The 17,418-nt window shown below is 37.7% G+C and overlaps 1 protein-coding gene across 4 annotated transcripts in view; it reads left to right on the top strand.

Annotated features, from left to right (window-relative positions):
* Window positions 1-17,418, top strand: part of FBXO38 (F-box protein 38) — a 52,698-nt gene that overhangs the window by 20,620 nt on the left and 14,660 nt on the right. For all 4 annotated transcript variants that reach the window (XM_036846225.1, XM_036846227.1, XM_036846228.1 and 1 more), the window contains exons 9-14: window positions 833-963; window positions 4,739-4,909; window positions 6,553-6,695; window positions 7,590-7,800; window positions 14,828-14,947; window positions 16,410-16,589. In XM_036846225.1, the coding sequence (XP_036702120.1) occupies window positions 833-963; window positions 4,739-4,909; window positions 6,553-6,695; window positions 7,590-7,800; window positions 14,828-14,947; window positions 16,410-16,589 (956 nt within the window). The remainder of the gene's footprint in view (window positions 1-832; window positions 964-4,738; window positions 4,910-6,552; window positions 6,696-7,589; window positions 7,801-14,827; window positions 14,948-16,409; window positions 16,590-17,418) is intronic.

Genomic DNA, 17,418 nt, shown 5'->3' on the forward strand with positions numbered 1-17,418 from the left:
ACTGAGCTGCACTCCAGACCTAGCAAGCTTTGAATGGGTGTGGTCTCATCAGAGAAAAGCAGTCAATTACCTGAAAGTGCCTGAGACTCCAACAGAAGTCAGTATTGATGCTTTGGTGTCAGCAGCCCACTCAGGAGCCATTGTTTTAACCTCCAGATGGTTTTCCCAGTTGTTTTAGTTAGTTGGTGGTAATATTTGCTATTCAGAAATCAGTGTTATAAGTCAGCTTTTTCAGAGTCCTGACCTTTAACACCTTTATATTTTTAACCTATTTTCACATCACTTTATGCCATGTTTACTACTTCCTACATACCAAAAGTCTACCTCTACTTTTACTTTTATAATACTTAAATTGAATTAACCATTTTTCAATTTATTAAAAAACAAAACTCTTACTTTCCATCAATAGAATATTAAGAATACAAATAAATCAAAACTGTATCTAAGTTTGAGTAAATACTGTTACCTACTATAGAACTATACTCTTTGTTAAAATGGGACTTAATACTAGCCTTAAAAAGATATTAAAGAAATGCCAGATGCAGATTCTTGCCTTGACTTAATCAGGTTTAAGAAAGTACCAGAAAGGATATAAGATTATTACAGTGTAATTCATTGTTATTTACTATAACTTCAGTGTACACATAAGATGTGCCCACACTTTATAAAATACTCTTTTAAAGGAAACATGTGATATTTTTTAGTGGAGGGGGGAAAGTTGTTTGCATTTGACACTTCAGTAAAATAAACTTCTTTCAGAGCCTTACATTAGGAAGTACCTTTGATTCTGATGGCTTTCATTTTACTCTTATATGTATCTCTTTGTTCATAGGTTACATGAAGTTCGGATCCAGCCTTCCCTAACCAAAGATGGTGTCTTTTCTGCCCTGAAGATGGCAGAGTTGGAGTTCCCCCAGTTTGAAACCCTTCATCTGGGATATGTAGATGAGTTTTTGCTGCAGAGTAAGAATTATCTCATTTAATCCCTAAAATTGTTGTCAGGAACTTACTTGACAAAGTGAACTCTGAATTGGGATGTGCCATTATTTTCTTGAATATAAGACAGCTTAAAATCTTAGGTGCTCTCACTTCTTGAAAAATTTAAACTTGAAGTGTCAGTGATTTTTTTCTTTCTATATTGCCTCTGATTTTAGCATATTATAGAAAGTGTAGTGATTGTCTACCCAAAAAAAGATCCTTATTTACATTTGATATTTTCTCCCCTTTGCTCCCCAAGTTTCTTTCCCATTCTGCTTCATTTTTTTCACAGAATGTCATCCTTGGTTCCATTTGTTGAATTTGATCTGCCACACTTCTTGAAGCTTTTGATGGTCCTCTCTGATGAGGTCCCATTCCCTGCCCATGCTCTTCATTTCTGTAATAAGCCCACTGGGGGTTCTGGATTTTCCAGATAGTGTGAGCACATAATGGTCAGTATTCGTTTAATGATGATTGCTGTTGGAAGGCTTGTTCACAGCGTTTTCTGGAATGTATTTACAATTGGGAACTCATTCCTTTGGGTTTGAATGCATGTCAATTCATTATTCAAACTTTTTTTCCACATGACATTAGTCAGACATGCAGAAACATTTACACCTTCAGCATGTATTTATTTTTGCAAGACTTAGTTTCTTACCCATGTAATTTGTAACAAGTCTTCTTAAACTCTCACTGTCATACCAGATGGCATTTTTTCTTTGGATCTAATTTGCATTGTAGAAGAACATAAGAAGGCTTAATTCTTCTTAGTCCAGATCAAACAATATGACTTGTTTGTCCCCTTTCATTTCTGATATATGTCACAATAATAGTTGGGTTTTTTTGTTTTGTTTTTACTTTGTTGCAGTTCTCATCAATACAGGTGAAGCACTAAAAAAAATCAAAGCATTATTTTCTAGCCTTTTTAACACAGGAATCATTTTTAATCTATATAGCTTTGAAAAGATCAGCTTTTTACCAACGTAGCTTTAAAATGCTAAACTAGCATAGTAATTTCAAATAAAATTAATGTATTTGATATCAGGCTTTTCTGGTTTTCAGTGAAGTTGCTAACATTCCGTTTCTACAGTATCTGTGTAGTAACTTAAAATTATTAGCTTGGTAATTGGTGTTTTTTTCTATGGTCTTGTTTTTTGTTCTTCCCGAAAGCTAAAAACTTGACAAATTTTGTATTTTCATGATGGCCACATTTAGGTCCACTGAAAGAATGTCTTTGAGAATTATCTTTAGAACCAGCTATTTCCCTATAGTGTTTCTTTCCCCTCAACACACATTTTCAATAGAAAAACACTTTACCTTTTTTGGGGGCTGCGTTGAGTCTTTGTTGCTGCGCACATGCTTTCTCTAGTTGCGGCGAGCGGGGGCTACTCTTCGTTGCAGTGCGCGGGCTTCTCATTGCGGCGGCTTCTCTTGTTGCAGATCACGGGCTCTAGGCACGCGGGCTTCAGTAGTTGCAGCTCAGTAGTTGTGGCGCATGGGCTTGGTCGCTCCGCGGCACATGGGATCTTCCTGGACCAGGACTCGAACCCATGTCCCCTGCATTGGCAGGCGGATTCTTAACCACTCCGCCACCAGGGAAGTCCCAACACTTTACCTTTTGACTACCATTATCTCGTTTTTCAACGTAACTTGTTTCATAGTCTCCTTCATATTTAATAGTCTCTTAGTTTTGATTTTTTTTATAAGCCATTCTTCATATTTGTTGCAGTTCATCCATTTCTCCTGTATACGTACTCTCCTCTATTACTCCAAAGACAGTCTGGGATTCTCTGTATGAAAATAGGTGCCAGGTGTGTCTAACAGACTATGTAGAGAGGAATGAGAGGTCACTGCTTACACTCTTTCACTTAGTCTCTTGCTTCTCAGCCATTTAGATTTTGAAGCATCTCTCCAGGAGGTTGGGGTGGCTCCTGGTAAAACTTGCACCAATTCTTTGTTACAAAGGTTCTGGCAAAATATAAATAGAAACATCACCTCTGTCCCCATACACTTATCGTAAAAGTGACAGTGCCAGATTGGGGAAATGGGTGTGCTGAAAAGTAGATGCTGTGTACTGGGAATATAAGAAAAGTGATCCAAGGATGAATACTTAGGGGTTCTTTGTTTACACAGATTCATGATTTCAGAGATTCATGTGAAGGTGATAGGGGTGTAAAACTCACTCAGATCCAGAAGCAGTATAGAGTAGTGTTTAGTGCTGGGGCTTTGGAAAGAGGGAGTGAGATGGAATTTCATTAATCATGGGGCAAGTTATTTCGTGGGTTCAAACCACCCAATAAAAAAGTGGGAAACGGTCTTATCTCCATTTAACAAATGAGAAAACATGGTCTTTTATTATTACAATCTCTTACACTTAGAAAGCATTCAGTGAATGGTAGCTTTTACTTTTAGCTGACCTCTGGGCTGAATCAGAAAGAAACAATCTGAGTCCTAGGTGATGCCATCAGGGTTTTGAGGGAGTGTGATGATCAGGAGAACCTAAGAGCAGGAACAGGTCTCAAAGGAATGAATGTAAGACATAGATTTATCATGCTAGGCTGTAGCAATTATTCTGACAACACCTTACCTGGGATCAGTTCAAAATCTACCTGATCATAAGGAAGAAGGCAAATTTTAAGTCCAAAGGGCAAGAAAGAAGTTTTTACCAGGAGACTAAAGAAAATTGCTCAGAAAAATTATGAAGAATTGGTTAAGGTGAAATCTCCAAGAAATGCCAGTAAATACAAAAAACAGGGACTCTAGGAGAGAGACCATGAACTATATGGAAAGTGAAACTGGAAGAGTTGGGAGTAGGCGGGTTGTTTTAAACATGTCCAGGCTAAAGGTATGAATCCCTGCCCTGAAGGGCAGGGCAGCTTCTCCAGAGCAACAGTGTTTTCTTTGTATTTTATGTCAGTTGATTGCAAGGACCATGAGAGACGTTGATTGGGTTCCTATATCATAATATCCCAGCATTATGCTGGACATTGAAAATGTAACTATAAACTAACTAGGCAAAGTCCCATTTTCCTTCAAATTGCTCGTGGTCAAGTGGACCATCCTTTAGAGCAAAGGTCAGGCAGGTGGCAGGAATAATGATAGGAAACAAGGGATAAGGTGTGATTTCCAGTGGCATAATCTAGAATGGAGGATCCTCTTTTACTAAACCCACTCCCTAGTCTGTGACAAGACAGTAGGCACTAAAGCCCAAAGGCAGAGAGAGTGGGTGTATGTGTGAGTTAAAAGTCCACTTTCTGAGATTAGGTTCATATTTACTAACCTATACATGGTTCTAAAAATGAATCTGAATTCTCAGAGTGTACTCTTCTCTACACATGGCCACACCCGACTCCAAAAACATTATCCTTATAGAGTGAAAGAGTTACCTTTTTAAGATTTTATTTTTCTTTTTAAAAGCTTAAACTAAAACTTCACCATAAATGTAAACCAATACAATTTATCCCTCAGTTTTGCTTTAAGACTTTGCCTTCTTTTTTCCTTTTCTAAACAATTGAAAATAATCTTTTCCTACTAGCTGTCCCTTAACTTTTAACATAAATTTTTATTTTGCAAAATAAAGGCTACCATTCGTACAGAATACCTAACCTAAAATTGTACCCGAACCTGAACCTGATGATGGAGAGATGACGCCGGATGATCATAGAGACTAATCATACTGGATGTTAAAATAAAGAATTGGCAACACTCCATGACACTTTAAGAACCTATTTTTGTTTTTTAAATCAATTTCTCTTTCTAGGCAGAATGGCTAATGCAGATCTGGTGAAGTATGGTTTGGCTGATGTGGTAGAAAATCCTGGTATCATCACTGATATAGGGATGAAGGCAGTCAATGAAGTTTTTTCCTGTATCAAATATCTGGCAATTTATAATTGCCCGCATCTACATAACCCATACAATTGGATCTCAGGTACTGTATGCTTAAGTGCGGCTCTATTTTATTAATGTCAAAATAATATGTATCTTTGTTTTCTGTTTGTGTCATGAATTAACATTCCTAATATAAAATGTAGATATTTTATATGGATCATTCATAGAAGTTCTGGGAACCTTTGATAACTGAGTTGGAAATATTTTCAGTGCCTCTTTGAACTCCTGAAATTCTCTGCCTAGAAATTTGCACTGTCCAAGTTATAGATTCAATTGTACTGATCCTTATGTGTTTTTCTTTGGGCCAGGCACGTAAAGTTTAGGTTAGGAATTGTTGCCTGGGATGTTATGGTTGTTTTCTCTGTATTACCTTCAAATGGCATATCATCTGAACCAACAAAGTGGGTATGTATTTTAAAAACTTGAATTAGGTGACATATTAAACATTAACTTGTGAAATTTTCTATTGCCTTAAAATCCTAGGCTATTTCGAATCTCCCCTCCATACAGTATCCCTTGTGTATAGAAGTGTGACTTTTGCACTTGGTATTTTTCCTTATGAGGGGAGTTTATTTCCCTCCCTGAGAGTAATGCTATTTATTTCTTTTAAAGCCCTTCTTAAATACTTAAATTCACAAGCCTTTAAATAAATTCAGAGCTAGAGAATTTTCATTTTGACATCCTCTTACCAAACCAGGCCCCCTTACTGACACCTGCAGACCAGTCTCCTCTGCCGTCTGAGCCACCGCACAGGGATACTGTAGCTCCTTACAAAACCCATCTCCAGACCTGTTGTAGGGCTCCCAGGCCTCTGCTGAGATCATTTGTTAGAATGGCCATGTCTCACCCATGAGAAGAGAAGTTCTACCCCTTCCCCAGCAGCACCAAGAAGTTATTGGGAAATAAACTTTAGGCCGTATGCGGCGTAGATCGCTTTTAAAAAATAACATTTATTGGGTTTTTGGTTTGTTTGTTTTCTTAAATACAGAAGAGTATAAAGAAGAAAATAAAAAATGGCCTATAATCCCATCACTCAGAACTCCTGTTAACACTTAAAAACTAAAAGTAATACATGCACTTGATAAACAGTATCAGACAATACAGAAAGGTACAAAATGAAAAGTCTCCTCTTCTCAAAGGTAACCACCATCAACGGTTTCTTGTATATTCTTCTGGACAGGTTATTTTGTGCATATTGCAGCCTATACATATATAGCATTTAAAAATGATTTACATATACGAAAGGACCTTACTGTGTATACATCGTCCTGTAGCTTGTGTTTTGCACTGAGAATATTTTGGAGAGCTTTCCATATTAGTAAGCATATTCAGTTCTTCTTCATTCTTTTAATAGCTGCATACTGTTTTATGAAAGGAATATGCCAACATTTCTTTTAAGTAGTATCCTATCGTTAAATAGACATGTAGGTTTTTAAGTGAATCACATTTAAATATAGGCTGACTTAGTTTCAAGTTAACGATTTCCAAGCCATCTAGTTCTCACAATGAAATTAGGTAAGGAAACATCATAGTTTAGAGTCATCAAGTGTTAGAGATCATGAAATAAAAGAATATTTACTCAAGGAAAAAGGATTTGGAAGTCTTTGTGACCTATAGCAAAATTCATGAGTAATGGAGAAACTGTTAGTTACATTCTCTCTGGCCATATTATTTCTTCAATAGACCACTCAAGATGGACTCGATTGGTTGATATCAACTTAGTGCGTTGCCATGCTTTGAAGCTGGACTCCTTTGGCCAGTTTATTGAATTGTTGCCCAGCCTGGAGTTTATTTCACTGGACCAGATGTTTCGTGAACCACCCAAAGTAAGTCACATTTGAGAGCATTTTTGTTTATTTTGATACTGAAGGAAGAAAATAAAACAGCCTAAGTAATTTTTTTTCCTAATAATATGCCTTTACAATGTTATAATTTGACTTTTTACTGCCAGCCTCAGTTAAGGAAGGCATAAAGGTTATAATAATGTATGGCCACTTGTTCTTGTAAATGACTATTGAGGGATTTCCAGAGAAAGGAAAGGAAAAAGTAAGTGGTAAGCTGTCTCCATCAGGTTTATAAAGTGAAGGTGAGAGCAAAGGTGGAAATTTGAGCTAAAGCAAAAGTTATTACTCAAGAGTAATTAGTTGGAAGATTAAATCTCTAATTAGCAACCCAAAATATAAGTAAGGATTAGGAATTTTGTTTTGGAAATGTTTTACTTTGCTGCTACCTTTTCTGTTCAGTTGCATATCTGGGGAAATCCGAGGTTGCCCAGTTGTACAAAATGTTATTTTAAAACTGCTTAACAAATAAAGCTTTATACTCGCATCATAATAAAAACTTAATGTTTCAACAAATTATGTTCTCTCTTGTCAGTTCTTAACGGTTATATTCCCAGTGTTGAAGCAGTGTGATATAGTGGAGAAAGCTCAGGGTTTGAGGACAGATTATTGGGTTTCAAGTCCCAGCTGTACCACTTATTGGTCGTGCACTGTTGGGCAGATCCCTTCCCACTGTGCATGTCATCATCTGTAAATCAAGACTGATAACGCTTTATCTTGCTTGAAGTGTTCTGGGCCTTAAACGAGGTTCTTTATGAATATGTGAAAGTATTTCATAAAGTGCCATATAAACTATGTAAGATGAAATGAAGGAATATTAAAAATGCAGGGTTCTATACTAACCCAAATTAATAAGCACATGGTTTCTTCTTGCTTTAGGGCTGTGCTCGGGTTGGTCTGAGCGCAGGCACAGGAATTGGGGTTTCCTCGGCCCTTGTTAGCAATCAGAACTCCAACAATGACAATGATAACAATGCCCAGAATAATGCCAACATCCACGACAACAATCACCATCACCCAGATGACTCAGACGAGGAGAATGACTTCCGGCAAGACCTGCAGCCAGGAGAGCAGCAGTTTGCAGCCGACGGTAACCCAGATCTTTTGTGAGCTCCAGATAGAAATGATTTTTACTTTGGGTCATATTTCTCTTACTCTCTTCTCTTTCCTTCATCTCCTATTTCAGTTTGTCACTTTACACATTGGGGGGGACCTTGCTAACAAAGCAAATGAGGGGGTGGATGGAGTTTGCCTATCTGCTTGCTTATTTTAAAGTTATCTTTGTAATGCCTCTTGTCCATAGAAGCTTTTGGGGTATTTACAGAAAGGGAAGGACTTAGATGCCATGAGAATTAGGGTACAGTGAGCCTTAGAGGCCTGGCTTAATGGAGATTTAACTGTCAGGATTTGGGTGAAGGAGCATCTTTCAATATCTCGCTGACCAGTAGATAGCTACGTTGGACTTGAACATGGAGATCATTTTTGGGTGTTCCAAGAACTGGAAAAATGAACAGTAGTCATGTGCTAGACATTGTGTTGGAAACCTTTCATATACCTTTCATCATTAAGTCTTCAAAACCACCCAGAAAATTAAGTACGTGAGCTAATAAGGACCTACAGGATTTCACTTATGTAACTATCCATTCCAATTCTTTGATACTGACTGAACTCCTGCTGTGTGCCAGCCCATGTGTTATTAGGCTTCATCTGCCCCTGTGCTGATGAGTGAGAATGGAGTGAAATCGTTTCCTTAACAAATTTTCCAGGTTCCCAGTTGACCCTTCAGAACTGGAAAACGAATCTCTTCTAGCCACTATTTGGTTGTTGCCCTTTCACTCATTCTCTTAGGCAGAGTAATTAATGAGAAATGGCGTGCCCTGGTGTTATTAACTCCCCTCATAATGAAAGTATTCTGTGTATAGAGCCTAATTTCCTTTAGGATCACTCTGACTATGCATGTCCTGACCTAAGAATCATCTGTTGGCATTGTCTTCACTTCCTTACCTCACGTGTTCTCTATAGAACTGTCCATTTTGGCTCTTGGCAAAGTCACCAGTGACTCTCTCATAAAGGCTAGTGGTCATTTCTCCACTTGCATCTTCTTTGACATCTCATCTCAGCTGCATTTGTCACTGTTGTCCACTTCTGTCTTCCTGAGATATTTGCTCCTCTTGGCCTTCCTGAAACCATTTTCCTGGTTTTCCTCCTATCTCATTGGACATGCCTCCTCAGTTTGCTTGCACCACCTCCTCTATTCCGCTCTTGTCCTTGCTCTCCCTTTTTCTCTACATATTTTCTCTAGATGACCTCATTCAGTCTCATGGCTTCAGTACCAACTATATGCTAATGAATTCTAAACCTGTATTTTCGGCTTTGATATTTCTGTTTTTTAAAGTAATTGCAGTTATATCCAACTTCATACTTTTAATTTCCACATGAGTACTCTTAGGCATTCAAACTTATGGCTAAATCTCTCCTCCTAAAATACAAAAACAAAAGGGCAGAGCCAGCAGGTGCTAGGGGTGAAGGAGCGGGGAGTGAGGTCAGGTATTCTTTCTTTGCCTTGTTCTTGAGTGCCATCATAAGGATCTGGACTTCAGAGAATACCAACCGTTCACAGAAGACTGTTACAGCAGCTGCAGTGCAGAACTCCCCAAATCCTACAAACCCAGTTGTGGTTGAAGTTGATGTACTGGACAGATTATAGGCTCCACTAGAAAGTTACATGGCCATTGGCTTCTCAGTATAGCATGGAGGATGCCTTCCATTGTGAAGTCATATATTGATGCAGCAGGAGCTAAAACATATGCAAGAACACGTTATTTGATTTAAGAGAGAACAATGGAAACTTAAATCTACTAACATTTGAAACTAAGGTTCAGTAGATGAGAGACATGACTACAAACCAAATACTTGAGGTACAGTATTTGTCAAATATATCTTCAAATGCTGAGAAGCAAAGGAATTAGTGACATAAATGCCAAGACTGAGGAATTCAACAGCTTCAACAAGAAGAAGCCTAAGAATACCAAAGATGGTGGCAGAATTTTAGAGAAATGAAGATTGGCATAAAACATTAGGCTCCATGGGTCTTTCCAACTTGGCAATATGTTTATGTATATTTATTATTACATACATGTCAGGTTGATCCTTTTAAATAAAAAATAAGGACCAGGGGAATTCCCTGGCAGTCCAGTGGTTAGGACTTGGTGCATTCATTGCTGTGGCCTGGGTTGACCAGGGGACCCGCAAGCCACATGGCACGGCCCAAAAAAAAAAAAAAAAAAAAAGGGGGGACCTGGAGAAAGGCCATGTGACTGTTGATCAAAACCAGCAGTGGTGGAAAGAATTCAAATAAAAGAAAGAGAAACAACTAACAGAAAAAACATAAAGAGTGGTACAGGGATTAAAAATAAAAGGGATCACTGGGAAATAACGTTAGTTGAAATGACTAACATTGATGCTTCCACTCTTTAGGTACAAGCATAACAATATTTTAAATATTACTTTAGTTTGAAATTGGTATTCACATGTTGACTTTCCTTAATGTAGAATTTTAAAACTTTCCATACATGAGCTTTTGGACCAACGCTGGAATGAAGCGGATTCACTCACTCTTTTGCTCTGTTGTATTTAACTTAATCAGCTTGCATGAAGTAATTGCCTATCAAAGAAGGGCACTGTATAATTTTAAAAGCCCTTTAATTTGTATAAGTTGTGTCTTTGCTTTATAAACCACTGAAATAAAATATGGTGTTTTATAGTGAACATTATCATTAAGGTAATAGATGACTCCAACAAAAATATGCTTTTATTGTTTTACAGAGTACTGTATTAATTTACCAAAATTCTATAATTTGGTTAAGGATATTATCTTTCTTAGATTTGCGCTTCCAAAAGTGTTAAGATTTAGAATGCTTTATTGTGAGCTAGTTATGTTAACTGAAAATACAAGTTCATTACCTTCATTTTGCAGCACTGTAAAACAGGAAGAGATGTTCATATATTCTAACAATTCACATTGCCTAACATAACATTACCATGTGTCAAAATCATGCTTCTGTAATTGCTAAAGCATTTTGCCACATTATTTTAATATAATTACTTTTGAAGTAATTATAACGACAAAGCATAGTTTTGCCTATACATCATTTAACTAATTTTCTATCTGGATTTAAAACAAATCCTACATACTGCTTTTAGTAGTGGGGTGCCACTGCATTCCCTCACCACTACCTCCACAAAGTAACCACTAAGTGCAATTGCTCTGCAGCACTTATTTTGGGCAATGGTTCTCAAATTTGAGTGCATCAGAATCACCTGGAGGACTTGTTAGAACAGGTTGCTGGCTTTCACCTCAGAGGCTCTGAGTAGGTATGTGTGGGGCCAGGTAGTTTGCATTTGTAACGGGTTCCAAGGTGACGCTGATGCTGCTGTTTGGGGATCATATGTTGAAAACCACTGACTTCTGGAAAATCCTTGTTTTTGAAGTCTGAGGACAGGCTACAATGTGAAAAAAAATCCCAGTAGATTCATTTTGTTTTCTATTTAGGGGCAAATACTTGTCAACCGCTGAATAGTTATTCCTGATACTAGAAATTGTTGCATGCAAATTATTTTATTAAACGTCAATGACTTCTTTATTTTATAATGGTTAATGAAGGCTATAAATTTAGAATCAGGTTTTATATAAAAGAGACCAGTTAATATATTTGTAAAAATAGCTCAAATCCATTAAGGTTTATGATTATATTTGGTAACAGGATTTTTTTTACAACTGAAATAACATTTCTCCTGAACAGAATATTTGGCAAACATTGATATTTGATTAAAAGATAGCTTACATCGTTTCTGTAAGTTAAAATTGTTCTGAAAAAGATGTACTGCCCAATGATAAAATATTTTGAAATAAAGAAAAAAAAAATCAAAACCAAGAATCACTTGCATTTTCCCTAGCCCAAGGGTAGCATCATCTCATTTAATTACCAGAGACATCTATTGAGACATTATCCTTTCTTTGCACCTACCTGCACTCCCCAACATCGAGTCCTTTAGCAAGTCTTGTTGACTGTCTCTAAAACATCTCCCCAATCCATCTACGTTCTCCTTCTCATTGTACCAGACATTTTTTACCTAAATGTTTTAACAGCTTTCCAAGTAAAATTAGTTCTTAGAGCAGCCAGGGCAGTTTTTAAAAAACATGTACCAGACAGTGTTACTCCCTTTCTTAAAACTTTCCAGTAGCTTCGCACTGCTTTAGAAAAAGATCCAGTTTCTTGATTTGGCCCATAAAGTGCTACATGATCTGGCTTGTCCTCACCTTGTGCTACTCCCCACCTCCCACACCATGCATGAATGTGCCAAGCTGTCACCAACTGCTGCCTCTTCCTAGAATGTCTCTCCCTCCATCTTTGCGTGACTGGCTTCTTCTTGATATTCAGGTCTTAGCTTAAATGTTAATCTCAGAGCTGTCTTTCCTTACCACCTTAATCTTTTTTTTTTTTTCAATTGAGGTATAATTGACAGTGTTTGTATATATTGCAAAATGATCACAGTAAGGATGTCTAGTAAACATCCATCACCATACATAGTTACAAAGTTTTTTTCTTGTGATTAGAAATTTTAAGATCTGCTCTTAGCAACTTTCAAATATGCAATACGGTATTAATAACTATAGTCACAATGCTGTACATTATATTCCCATGACTTATATTTATTTTGTAACTATAAATTTGTACCTTTTGATCACCTTACCACTTTGTCACCAATTCATTCTGTTATATCATCCTCTTTTAATTTTGTTACATAAGATATTATTTTCTGATGTTTTCATTATTGTTGATTAAACATTTTTTTTCCTTCCTCAACTGGAATAAGCTCCATGAAAATAGAGATATTGAATATCACCACTGTTTCTTAGCACCTAGGAACAGTAACACATTGTAGTAGGCGCTAAATAAATATCCAAAGGAATGAATACAATTAAAGAAGTTAAGTTTAAAATAACCTTGAGATATTATATTAAATATTTCCACAGGTTATTGTGGCAACCTAAAAAGCAATTACTCAACAGCTTTGGAAAACCTTATCACGTAGATATAAGAATGTACTTCTGTTCCAGTGGTTCCCTCTGCCTATAAGAAGCAATTCTAAGCTTTTCACAATCTGGGACCCAGACTACCTTTTTAGCTTTCTTTTCTCTTTCATACCCTCATCTCAAGACAAACTCTTGTTCTTTTTATCACTGGCCTACTTACTCTTCTGGAAAATGTAACGTGCTTCCTAGTATATATGAAATGTCACCCCATCTCAGTGAAACCTTCCCTGTTGAACAGGAGAATTAACTGCTGTTTTCTTGTCCATGTTCCCCTTACTTGGACTGTTCTAGCCCTTAATGAGTATATTCTGACCTTATTCTGTGTGTCTGACATTTCTGCTCGAAGGTGTGCATTCTCTGAGAGCAGGGACTATAAATTTCCCATCTATTCATCGTCCCTGTATTGTAGCAGGCTCTGGAAACAGACCTCATTTCAAATCCTAGCAAATTACTAACCTTTCTAAGCCTCAGTTTCCTCAACTGCAAAAATGAGGCTAGTAGTAGTACCCTCATAAGATTGCTATAAGAAATAAATATGGTAATGTATATAAGAGCACTTAGCATAGAGCCGGACATAGAGTATGTACACATTAATTACTAGCCGCTGTTCATAATCACTGTTGAATGAAAGAAGCGAATTGATTGGCTTTTATCGTGTAATGTTTCTGAACAAGGTGAGTTCTCTTTTTGGCCCTAAATAAAGTGTAGTTATTGAGGGCTAGGGCTGGGCAAAAATTTGGGATGGGAGGCTAAACATGAGGGGGAATGTACTGTTGTGTATGTATATTTAAGACCAAAGCAAACCCCGCTGTCCCCCTGAAATCTCAGACTTCTCTGCTGTATATTCCAGTGGCATTTATCTGAGTGGTATCTTTCTGGCTTACTCATATTTTTATCTTGTTTCTTTGTTGACTGTATGAATTTGTCCTGTCTACTTACAAATTCAGTAGATTCTTTAGTTCTTTCAGGAACAGGATATTGTTTTCTTCTGTGTTGGTTCATTCATTTCATTCAGATGGTTGGTTGATTTCCCAGCAGTAGTGTTGAGCACCCGTAGGCGTTGAGTGGTGCACAGGGTAAGCACAGTCTGCCGCCCTCTGGGTCCTGGCTGAGCTATAAATGTAAAGGACAGTATTGGTATTGTCCTGACTGAAACTGGGACCGGGTACCCAAGCTTAGGTGTAGGTAGTGAGAGGGTACTGGGTTGAATACTGACTTGAGGGATTTGGATTTAATCTTGTAAACAGCTGGCAAAGCCAGGAATTATTTTATTTAGGATCCTCGTAGAAAAGTGACCGTTGTATCTTAAGAAGATGTAGTAAAGTGATCGAAGCTTATCAGTCTGATACTGTTCACTGTGCTTGTCATCTGGAAAAATATAAACGTTCCCATTCACTGATAGGCACTAATAACCCTAGTGAAGACTTAGATGCAAATAAAACATTTGAGTGATATTAAAATGTTAAATATGTACTTACTGTGTTTAATAATCCTTGCCACACATTAGCCAAAAATGATGCAGTCTCTAGAGAGCAGGAAAAGAAATACGCAATTTGAGCTTGGCTGCTCAATGAATGCATCCTGATTCAACTGGCAGATACTACAAGACTAATTGCTTACAAGATGATCGTAAGGTCTTCCACTAGCTGGCTCTCACTGCCATCAGGCAAATAGCTTAGAGGGAGACAAACAGTTGCCTCATACAGCCATCCCTGGTAACATCTTCAGGAATGAACAGGTGCTTTCTTCTTTCAGCTGTGCCTTTCTCCCTGCTTTCATCTTAAAATGATGGACTTTCTCTACCAAGTGATCCTTTCCCATCTGTGAGCTCCCCTCCTATAGAATTGGACACTCCTTATTGATGTCGATATAATGAAGCACAATTACATGATATTCTTTCTGAATGGGCCTAATGATCATGAGGCTGTTCATTTCTCAAGGGTGCCACAGTTTTGCCTGCCATTGTGGTTGTTTTAGACATCTCCTGGTTTTACTTTGACTGTGATTATTTTTGTTTAAGCACTGAACGAGATGGAAGACATGGTTCAAGAAGATGGAGAGGTGACGGCTGAGAGTGAACATGAGGCTCCAGCTCACAGTCAGGCAGTTATTCCTGTGGATGTCGACGAGGAACAAGCAGGTAAGTGTGTGACTTCCCACATTCATGGTTCTGAAAACTAGGGCCTGACTCTAATGAACAAAGTAAAACACTGAGAATGATTATTTTTTTCAACATTACAGCTAATGATGTGTTACATGCTGCTTATTTTTGACAAGGCCTGTATTACATTTTGATGTTCTTCTTGCTGTGCATGTGTATACGTATCTCATTAAAGTTTGGTTTTGATTTTTTTGTAACTGTGGCAGCAACTCCTCTTTCTATATTGGTGTACACACGTGCATATTTGTGCGTGTGTGTGTGTATTTGTGTGTGTGTGTGTGTGTGTGTGTGTGTAGAGAAAGAAAGCACTCAAATTATAGCTAGGAAAATAAACAACCTGATTAAATATTCTGCTTGTCCTCTCCCTTCATTTTGGTGGGGAGAAGGAGCAGTGGAGAGGTTGATTTGATTTAATAAACAGACCAAGATCTAGTCTCAGTTTGCCATTGGGTCACTTACGGCAGGCTAAGAGTCATATAGTACATAAAGATTACCTAATATAATCTTTCATCTTTACAGATGGGGAAACTAATATTCTTTCAAAAGTTTGAATGATTTACTCAAGACCGCTCAGCTATTGATCAAAGGACAGAATTGAGATGAGAACTCAAGTTTTCTCACTCCTGGTCTGTTCAAATGCTACCTTGTCTTTGAATTGAACATATTCTTTAACTGCTCTTGTTTTAAGTGTCTTACAGATGCAGTCACTTATTCAACAAATATTTATTGAGTGCCTACTCTGTGCCAGGCATTGTACAATGTGACAGGAAAAAGACAGGGAAGGTTCCTTGGAGCTTATATTTTATTGATGGAGCAGATATCAGTCACTTGTCCGAGAAAAGTGGGTTGTAAGAGCTGAAGGTTTACAATGTGTAATGCCAAGTAGATAAAACATTTTTGACATAAATGTAATCAAATAAGCAAACTGTAACATGCATCTAGCCTTTCAAGAACATGTCTGTGACATCCAATGCATTAGACCTATACTTAATTAAAGAATGCAGAGTTCTCACCAGTCCCATAGGTGTCAGAGGCTCATCTTCATTTGCTTTGCTTTCATTCATACATTTGCAGAATTAGGAAAATATCTAGCCTATTTTTAAAATGATTATTATGACTCTTATTTTGATTATTTTTAGGATGATTATGTGACTCTTTCAAACAGTGAAGATCCTGAAGGGAGATGCCATATGCTCTTCTACTTTAATTTTCCTTTAGAGATAAATAATGTTGGGTGGTATATTAATCATACTTAATGTTTACTTTAGAATTAAAGTGTTTTCACAGTGTCTCATCCAAGTATATGCTCATTAAAATGAGTGATCAGGGAAGCTGCATAGAGCCAAAGCATCTCTGTGAGCCCACATCCCTGGAAACAGTACTTTGAGTGAGACCCTTCGTTGGGCAAAAAGTGACTGTTAGGCCTGTGCTCTTTTTTTAGGACCCAGCGGTCTTCAGCGTGTAGTAAAACCAACCCCAATTACTGTCCATGACTCAGAGAGTGACGATGAGGAAGACAGTCTAGAACTCCAAGAAGTCTGGATTCCTAAGAATGGTGCCCGGCGTTTCTCTGAGCGTGAAGAAAAAACCGGAGAGTCTGTACAGTCCAGGGAATTATCAGGTGAGAGACTGTGTCTTACTCTGACCTGTTAGTGAGAGTCACCATGAGAACAGACACACTGGCCTTTATATAATGGTGTCCCTGCCACAGCTTGTGGTGCAGTTAACATATCCTTACAAAACGTGACAGGAGGCAAGAAAGGCAGCAGCCCAAGCAAGAGAGGAAAATCTGGGTGGTGCTATCAAGGGCAGGTGCAGCACAATAAAAATATTGTGGAATTGGGGCTCAGGGAAGAGAAGATGTGAGGATTGTCAGTCCCACAGTGGAGGCTTTAGGAAGTTGTGGCATCAGAGTATCAGGGATTAGCAAGGGGCCTGTGCCTCACATAAAAGATGACAACTGAGTCATCCAGAGCAGTGAAAAACAACCATTCCCCAGTTGGTAATCTGTCCAGTTGTGTTTAGCGAATGTTGGTGGCTAGTTTGGTGCTTGAGGAAGTCCTAAAGTATGTTCTTACAATCCCTTATCTCCCTTTAAATCCAGTCAACAACCTTCTGCCATTTGCCTCACCAAGAAACTGTAATTCTCTTAACTTTTAGGTTTATACTTCTTTCCTTGTCTTCCCTTCTGTTTCCCAGAACCATATGCTTACCACTTTCTGCAAAGGATGAGGTTTTGTAAAATTGTCTACTTATTTTTCCTTGGGTACCCTACTCATTAATGTATCTGAATGTTTAGTATACATTTGTATACCTGTAACACTGAACCTGAAATATATACACACTTCAGTGTATGGTAAGCTCAGTTCTTTAGACTTGGAATAACTTACTAACCACTGACTGATTACTCAATTCTCATTTTATTCCTTTTAAGAAATTCAGATATCTTT

The sequence above is a fragment of the Balaenoptera musculus genome, chromosome 3 (assembly GCF_009873245.2).
Source record: "Balaenoptera musculus isolate JJ_BM4_2016_0621 chromosome 3, mBalMus1.pri.v3, whole genome shotgun sequence".
Taxonomy (NCBI): domain Eukaryota; kingdom Metazoa; phylum Chordata; class Mammalia; order Artiodactyla; family Balaenopteridae; genus Balaenoptera; species Balaenoptera musculus.